The sequence below is a fragment of the Lipotes vexillifer genome, unplaced genomic scaffold (assembly GCF_000442215.2).
Source record: "Lipotes vexillifer unplaced genomic scaffold, Lipotes_vexillifer_v1.1 scaffold912, whole genome shotgun sequence".
Classification (NCBI taxonomy): domain Eukaryota; kingdom Metazoa; phylum Chordata; class Mammalia; order Artiodactyla; family Lipotidae; genus Lipotes; species Lipotes vexillifer.
In genome coordinates, this window is record NW_006782931.1 from 901349 (window position 1) to 910313 (window position 8965).

At 44.8% G+C, this 8965-nt stretch overlaps 1 protein-coding gene across 1 annotated transcript in view; it reads left to right on the forward strand.

Moving 5' to 3' along the window:
- ADAMTSL1 (ADAMTS like 1) overlaps positions 1 to 8965 on the forward strand; it is a 472821-nt gene that overhangs the window by 369932 nt on the left and 93924 nt on the right. The window contains exon 22 of the mRNA XM_007455564.1: positions 5729 to 5908. Within this exon, the coding sequence (XP_007455626.1) occupies positions 5729 to 5908 (180 nt within the window). The remainder of the gene's footprint in view (positions 1 to 5728; positions 5909 to 8965) is intronic.

Here is an 8965-nt window from a genome sequence, read left to right on the forward strand (position 1 = left end):
TCTTCCCAACTCTTAAGCATAAAAAGCATTAAGCAATGAGTATGGTGAGGCTTTTTCTTGAAAACTGATCCAATCCCTTAATACCACTCCCAAACTTGTTCTCTATTTAAGAAAATTCAGAAAACTGAGTAGGAGATAAAGGGTTGGAGGAGGAGGGAGTGTTTCAGTCATTGGGAACAGGGTGTACCTGAGGAAGAAAGAGTGTGTTGCATCTGAAGGAGTGAAATGTGGCCGGTGTGTCTGTAGGATGGAGAGCAGAGAAGAAAGCAGTGTGACATGTGGCTGGGAGGTGGAGAATAGTAGGCAAGGGCTAGATCTTATATGCTTTCCTAGATTATGGTACAGTTTGGAGCAAGAGTAGCTTTTGCAGACTTAGGATATAAAATTGTGAGGACTGGTCATGTAGAAATAACTAGTTGAGGAGTCAATGATAGGCAGTGTATTAGCTAGGGAAGGCTAGACTCTGGTAACGAGTAGATTCCCAAATGTGTAATGACTCAAACACAATAGAAGTTTATTACTGCCTACCTAGGAGTCCAAAGAGTGGTCCTGGTCAGCTGGAAGGGATCTTCCCCCCACAGTCCTTCAGCATCACAGAACACTGGTGGCTATGTTATCTTGAATACATGCCTTCCGAGGTCTCCCCAGAGGTTCTCTCTATCCTGTCAACCAGAAGAGGGGAAAAACAAAGTGTAGACGATGGTTGAGAAGATTTTAAGGGTGACACCTGGAAGGAGCACACATTTCTACTTCTCACATTCCTTCTTAGTCACATGGCTACTCACAGCTACAAGGGCTGCTGGGAAATATAGCCGGGCTGGGTACCCAGGAAAAAGAAGAAACAGCTATCAGTGTCTGCCACAGTCAGTGTGAAGAAATGTGGAAGGCTGAAAACCTTTCCAGACTTACATGGTTCTTTAGAATAATTGCCAAGGCTGACATTTAAGCTACTGTATCCTTTCCTTGTCTTGCACCAAGCCATCAAAGAAACTTCTAGAATTTATCATGTCAAGGTGTACCTTTCAGTGGATGCCCCACCTCAAGATGTTGACAAGTCGCCATGGTGCAAGCAGCCTTCCAAGTGTAACAAGTGGTCTAGTTAACAAGAATATCCTGTCTGGGATTTAAAAAAAGATGATTATACATCACCCTACCTGGCAGCTCAGTGGAGATTAAAGACACTAATCCTCATAATCATATCAAGTTACATCCCATTATGACTACACTCATTTACTGATCCTTTCAAGCAGCAGGAAGAGCACTGTGTTATTGATAAGATATACCACAAAGGGGGAAAAGTAAAGGCAGGTCCTTTTCCTTCCTTTTTTAGACACAGATCATACCAGGGAGTCCAGAGTGTGGAGCCTATCCAACTCACTTGTCAACAGCATAGCTTTGGACTTTGTTCTGTGGTGGAGTATATTTTTTGTCATTCTTCAGACATTTCTTTCTGTAGAATGTGCTGGCACATCAAAACAGGCTTGGGGGAAAAAAAAAAAAAAAAAACCTTCCACAACCTGACTAAGCTTCTCACCAAGAAGAGCACTAGCAAAGCCAGCACAAATGGATTCTAGAAAGTTCTCTCTTAACAATAATCTTGGTGTTACAACTACAGCAGAAAGGTTAATCCCCAAAGTAGGAAATATTTAAGGATTTGATACCAGAAATAATAGTGCAGCAATTCATACCTCTTCTAAGGAAGCAGGCTGGTATAATGGCAGGCGGTGTCATGTACTTGTTAGGAAGGGGATCCCTAGCATTAAATGTATCTGAGTTTGGATCCCCACCTGCCATTTGTAGATCACTGATTGACTATGAGGTAGAGAGGAGGTACAGGGACTCTGTCCCCATGTAATCATTCAGGAATCCAAACTAATGTCATTTTAGGCAGATTTCATAATCTCTTCAGGTCCCAATTTCCTCATCAGTAAGATGGAGTTAATAACAATGCTTCGTAGGACCTTTGTGAAAAATGAGTGACTATGTTTATGAAATGTTTGGCTGATAGCAAATACTCAGTAAATGTTCTTTCTCCATCTAATGTGTTCAGGATATTTTTGTATAGCTCCTGACCTTGGTGCATTCCCAATGTCTAGGTATTCTAAACATCATTGTTAGGTATGTATATCTGGTACCTTTTCCAGGGACTCTGGCATATATGAGGGCTGGTGATATTTTCTGAAGCATCATTGTCATCTCTTGAGAGAAAAAGAAAAAAGAGATCTCTGGTGCATCGTTTATTTTTCTTCTCCCCTTGTTCCAACTTTGTTTGTAATATGTCAGAACCGGTCATGGCAGGACTGGCTGTCATTCCAAAGTATCTTTTTGGTGTCATTCTCTCCTTAAGGCGCATGACCGCAGGCAGGAATCCCCCAAAATGTGACACTAGCAACTCCATCTCCATTGGCAAATTCTTGATGCAGGTCCGTGTTTGAGGGAGTCTAAGAGAGGTTTGCTAATCTATGTAGTAAAGAATGATTCCTACATCATTTGGCTTCCCTCGGCACTGCTGTCACTTCTGTGGTCGCGGTTTTACAGAGACTGGAGGTCACTTCCTTCTACCCTTCGTTATCCTGAACATGTCCATTTCTCCCATGAACTCCCCTGCTCTCAACTGAGGAATTCGGCCCTTTTAGCAAAGACTCTGTTTTGTCCTGTTGAACAGACTTGCTTTCAAAGGGGCATGAGGCCAAGAGTGATGAAGTGATGAAGGAAGAAGCTTACCCCCACTTCCTGGAGACACATGAGAAATGGCTCCATCCCTGGGTCATCTCTCTCTCCCTCCTCCTCTTCTTTCTCACCATCCGTGTCTCCCCTCTGGCTGCCCTACAGTCACATAAGCCCTGACCAGTGAATGACACATAGGGGAGCAGCAAGTCTTGCTGCAGGAGCTGACCGTGTAAACCCAGTGTTGGCTCTGGAGACACACATGCCATGGCCCATGGACACTGTCATGGAGAGACAGCATTCCCCCCGACCATTCACTTAGTCATCACGCTTTTGCTGGTGGAACTGACAGCCCATTAGTCTGGTTCTCTGACCCTGCCTCCTCGCTCTAGAACAGCCTCAGTTCCTATCAGGGATTGTGTGCTTACTGCCCGCAGCCCTCCTCCAAGGAAGGTGCCAGTGACAAGTGCTATGTGTAATCAGTTCATGGTGAGGGAAAAGTGGGTGAACACTTGCAAAAGATGGTTTGTAGGACCTCATTTTTCCTTGCACTTTCAGGAGAGAAATGACTGGCAGGGTTTTCTTCAACCTACTTTTCAGAGGCTTTCTCCTGAATGCCATGGAATTTTTTTTTTCCCCAACATGAAAACGGAGCTCAGGGACCAAAGTCTAAGCTGGCCTGGCTGGGCATCATGATGCTCTTGCTCTCCCTAGTGGTGCTGCAATGAAAAATCATCTTTTCTGCCTCTCACCTGCATCTTTTCTCCAGGTGTATTTAGAGATAGTGCCAGCCTGGCCCCTCTCATGCACCTGAGCCTTAAGTTTCACAGTGTGTGCCCCTCCCTGATGGGACAGGGCTGCAGTATCCAAGTCTCCACCCCCTTTCAGCAGCCTTGCCTCCTTTCTCCGGCCCTCCTGCCAGTCCCTAGTGATTCACATTGAATTATGGGTAATCTGAACAACAACAAAAGAGAGAGGACCAGAGAGTCACTCTCCTGTTCCCCATTTACAGGGAGAAAAGTCCTACAGATTGGCCAAACACTTGGGCCACACACCTTAGGCCACCATTCCACCACTGGAAACTCCACCTGAGGCAGGAGGCCCGCAGGGACACCAATGAATTCACACAAGGTAGCTCATTGTTAGTGAGGGAACATATGAGACCACCCTTCCATCCCACCCCACTTCCTGACACTGGGAGTTCAGGAACAGCAAGTGCTCAAGGGGTCATAATGAGGGCTGATGAGCTGGCTGTTACAAAGTAGACTGTGGGTAAATTTTGTTCATCAAGGAAAAGCAACAGGTACACAGGTAACTACTTGAAGGTGTCTTCATTTTCAACAGTAGGCTGCCCATGAAGGGTAAGGCTGCCCTTGCCCCAAGGGCAAAATCCATCCCCAACTCAGGGAAAGCACAGGACTAAAGCTCTGGCTCTGACTGTTCCTGGCTTTGACCCTGTTTACCTGGATCTGACATTCTAAACCTGCCCTGGATACATGTCCAAGAATTTTATGAGCAAACGGTGTGAGCTGAGTCAGCAGGCTAGACAGTGCAAGGGATGGAGCTTTCTACTCCCTGGAGACATGTGAATTAATGCCACACACTTTCTGTCTCTCAGCTCACTCAGAGCTTGGCCTCCTATGCAGACCATCTCAGAAGCCTTGTCCTAAACTGGGGCCTGCTTACCAGCATGTGACCCACAGGGAAACTTCCTCAGGAATTAAAGCCATTCTTTTGTCTTAGTCTACTCAGGCTGCTATAACAAAATGCCATACATTGGGTGGCTTAAACAGCAGAAGTTTATTTCCCATGGTTCTGGAGGCTGGGAATTCCAAGATCAAGGTGCCAGCCCATTCAGTTCCTGACCAGGACTCTTCCTGGCTTGCAGACAGCTATCTCTTGCTGTGTCCTCACAGCAAGATGAAGAGAGAGAAAGAGAGGGTCTCTTCTTATAAGGGTACTAATCCCATCACAAGGGCCACCCCCCTCATCACAATCTCATCTAAACCTAACAATCTCCAAAGGCCTCACCTCCTAACACCATCACACTGATGGTGGTTAGGACTTCAACATATGAATTTACAAAGGACACAGACATTTAGTCCATAACACTCCTAGAGGATAGAGCCTGACTTCCAAAGACAGGAACCCCATCCCAATTCAGATGTGCATACTCTCCCCAGCTCTCTCTCACAACAATAACTTAGATTGAGGAGAGAGCAGAACACTTTCTTTTTGTCTTTTTCTGTGGTGATACTGATAGTTCAGTCTTTTCTTGTTCTAAGAAAATACTTAGGCTTCAAAAAATACAGGCTTGTTTTCTACATGGAGTGTCAACTCTGGTAAGGATCTAGCAGCTTTCATTTGTCTGGTTCATGAATATATCAACATTTTGTAGCTTTTAGCTTTCTACTGAGATATAATATTTATACAGAAAAGTGCACATATCATAAAGGTCCCAAGCCCACCAAACCAGCCCCCAAGTTAAAAGACAGAGGATTACTAGCAACCAAGCTCCCCACTCTCAGTCACAACCCCTCCCAGTCCATCCCAGCCTCTCAGAGGAACCCCCCACTCTGACTGCTGACAACAGAGTACTGATGTTACCAATTTTTGTTTTCTACTTTCAGAAACAACATCATACTGTGTACTGTGTGTATTCTTTCACGTCTGGCTTTTCTTATTTAACGTTAGGTTTGTTTCATGTAGTTGTCAGTCATTCATTTGCCCTGGTGTATACATTCGGTTCTGAGGTGTTTTCTCCAAAGAATTTGGGTTCACTCCTTCCACCCTGGCAAGTGCCCTTTTCCCAGCTGCCTCCTTCCTCTTCTTGAACTGGCCTCTCTCTTCCTGACTCATCAGTGTAAGGTTTAAAAGGCAAAAGATCTCAAGACAGCTGAGAGGTCAGAAGCATTATTTAGTTTGGCTGAAGGGGAGTAGAAGACGCCCAGGCACATGCTTCCTGCAGAGCAGCCCTGGGTCGGGCCCTGGCAAGAGGCTATAAATGCCTCCAGGGTCACCTGAATGTGTTGGCTGATGAGTTTATTTTTTTTCCTCCTAGGTGTGCCTGAAGCCGAAGTCACTTGGTTCAGGAATAAAAGCAAACTGGGCTCCCCTCACCATCTGCACGAGGGCTCCTTGCTGCTTACAGCCGTGTCCTCCTCGGATCAGGGCCTGTACTCCTGCAGGGCGGCCAATCTGCACGGGGAGCTGACTGAGAACACCCAGCTACTGATCCTAGGTAAACACCTCGAGGCCGGCTGCCCCCTGTGGACCCCACTGGGGGTGACTGTCTTATCCACCCTCTACCTCCTCCTGTCCCTGATCCAATTAAGTGCATAAAGGTAAAATCAATATCCCTTCCCTTCTCCCCACCTTAGGGCCCCCCAGTAGAAAGAACACAGACCTTGGGGCCAAGCAAGCCAAGCAGACGTCAGTTAGAACCCTAGCTCTACTGCTGACTCACTGTGTAACCTGGGCAAGTCACTTAACCTTGCTAAGCCATAGATGCTAGTCTCTGTGTAGAAACTTATGGAGCAAGATTGCCCATATTTGGGTAGGGGTTGGCAAATAGAGGTAACAGAAGTACAGCAGTCGCTCTTAACTCCTTCTATGTTAAGGACTTCCTGGAGAATCAGACGAAAACGCTAGATTACCTTGTCGAGAAAAATTCATAAATGCAAAATTTTTTGTAAAATTTCAGGAGGTTCGTAGTCTAGCCCACCTAAAGTCCCCACGTGTACACCCCCTGTCTTTGTCCGTTCCGGCTGCTATAGCAAAATAGCCACAGATTGGGTGGCTTATAAGCAACAGAAGATTGTTTCTCACGCTTCTAGAGACTGGAAGTTCAGAATCCAGGTGCCCTCATGGTCGGTCAGGCTCTGGTGAAGGCCCTCTATGTGGCTGCAGAATAATGGCTTCTTACTGGGCCCTCATATGGCTGAAGGGATGAGCCAGCTCTCAGGGGTCTCTGTTATGAGGACACCAATCCCAACCAGGAGGGCTCCACCTTCGTGACCTAATCATCTCCCAAAGTCCCTACCTCTTAATATCATCACCTTGAAGGAGTTAGGATTTCAACATATGAATTTGGGGGATGCAAACATTCAGACTACAGCACCCCCAAACATAAGGACCTCTGATTGAAGAGTCTAACATAGTTCCTGGCATAAAATAGTTATTTAAAAATAACAACAATTGCTGAGACACCATCAACACTCATTGATGCCCATGGCTGGACTCAGCCACGTGCAAGCTACAACCCTTTTGTCCCATGGATTAGGACTCTGCTTCTCTTCCCCACAGAGTCTGGGAATTGGTGGGATAGGATAAAGAAGCTTGTTTTTGTCTTACTTTTTTTTAAAAGGCAATTATTAGAGCACGTGTGCTGGCTATCTCAGGAAGAGAAAACCATCATTCGTAGGGGAAAAAAAAAAAAAGGAAAATGTGAGAAATATGAATAATTACACACCACGCATACATACACATACATACGTTATGGGCTTCCGCGGGGAAAAATAACTAAACTTTGCATTTTCACACCCCAAATTGATGATATACCAAAGCATAGGGTCTACCCCTGCCCACTCAGATTTCAGAGATGCCCCCACATGGGTTTTCACCTCAACGGTGGCTGCATAAACCTCCAGTTATCTTAGGAAGCGGCAGAAAATCAGCTCCGTGAAGGATGTGATTTGTTTTGTGTTGGATTTCATCTGGCTGAGCTGCTCGTCTAGAGCCTGGGGCCCAGAGACTCTTGCCCCACACTGAGTTATGGAGCTTACTGTGGGCTTTTCCTCCCTAATAACCCTTCCTTGTCGCCTCTGCTAACAGAGCTGAAAGCCTAGGAGGTGTAGCTGCTACCGCAGCTCCACCAGTGAAGTGTGTACGGTCTGGGAGCCAGATCTGTAGCATTCCAGTGCTAATGCAGTGTGACCGTGAACGTGGAGTTTGAAGAGCATGACGTCTTCCCATTTGAATCAAACTGGATGGGAAAAAAAAATCACTAGTTAGATTCTTAATTTTAGGGCTTTCCGCAATCAGAAGTCTTGGTTTATTCATCAGAGTCTGTTACTTTCTTTAGGTACTTTATGGACATAGAAGTAGTGTTTCTCTTTTTTTTAATCAGCCCAAAATGTGACTTAATTTTTAAATGAGGGATTTCATGTGTAAAGCTGAGGTTTCATGCCAAGGCCTGTGACTTAACCTGTAATGTGGAGACTTGAAGTGTCATGAGGTGGACTTTCTCTCATGTGTTCGTATAACTATTCATTAAGTGGGATGACTATTCATTAAGTGTTGCCTCGGAGTCTTATGTAGAGCTTTAGGATAAATACAAGCAGTGACCTCTGTCCTTGGGGAATTTACAGTTTCCCTCAGAAGATCAGCTGGACATGCCCTCAAGAAGTAAATTATGACAGAAGCTGTAAGGACATTAGGAGGGTGTGACATTTGGCCCCGAAAGATCGATGGTTTTAAAGATGGGGCATAACCTCCCCTTTTGGCTCTTAATAAATAAGCAAAGACTTCTTGAATTTTAATATTCTTGAAGGACTATTCAATTTCAGTACTCTTGAGGGAATTCCATTTCCCTCAATATTCAATTTCAGTCTTTTTGAGGAAATATTAAAAAGGATGGGAGGAAAAGAGTCTAGGTTTGAATAAACGGTCACTATCAGTTCCTAAAATGATGGTATATCAGAGTAGAAAGAGACCTTGGAAATGATGAGGTTTTTCATCATTTTATAGATGAAGAGGCTAAGGCTTAGAGGGATTAAGTGACTTGCCCAGGTTAGTGAATGAAAGAGCCACAGCACAAACTGAGTTCCTGAATCCAATCACGATGTTTTCAACCTATACCACAAAAAGAATATTTTTAAATTATCTAGAATATATAGAGAATGTCTTTTAAATTTTTAATTTATATATATATAAATATATAAATTCATCACCGTTTTCTGTATGTGATGGCCTTTTGCAGCCAAAGGCACAGTAGACAGAAGGCATGTTTCTGAAGTAGATTCAGGCACCACTGTGACTTATTTATTTGCCATCCCTAAAAAGTACTGAACAAGGTGACAAGCACACAGTAGGTCCTCACTGAACACCGTTGAAATGACCATCAATTACAAGCGCAACCCTCCTGCTTCTCTTTCCACTCCAACAAGTGCTGTAGAGTAAAAGGTGGGAGTTGGCCTTGGAGTGTGAAGCAGGGCTACAGGAGAGGAAAGAAGATGGGGAACAGAATTCTGCTTCTTTCCCAGGAGAATCTGGGATCATCCTACCACTAGGTTCAGCA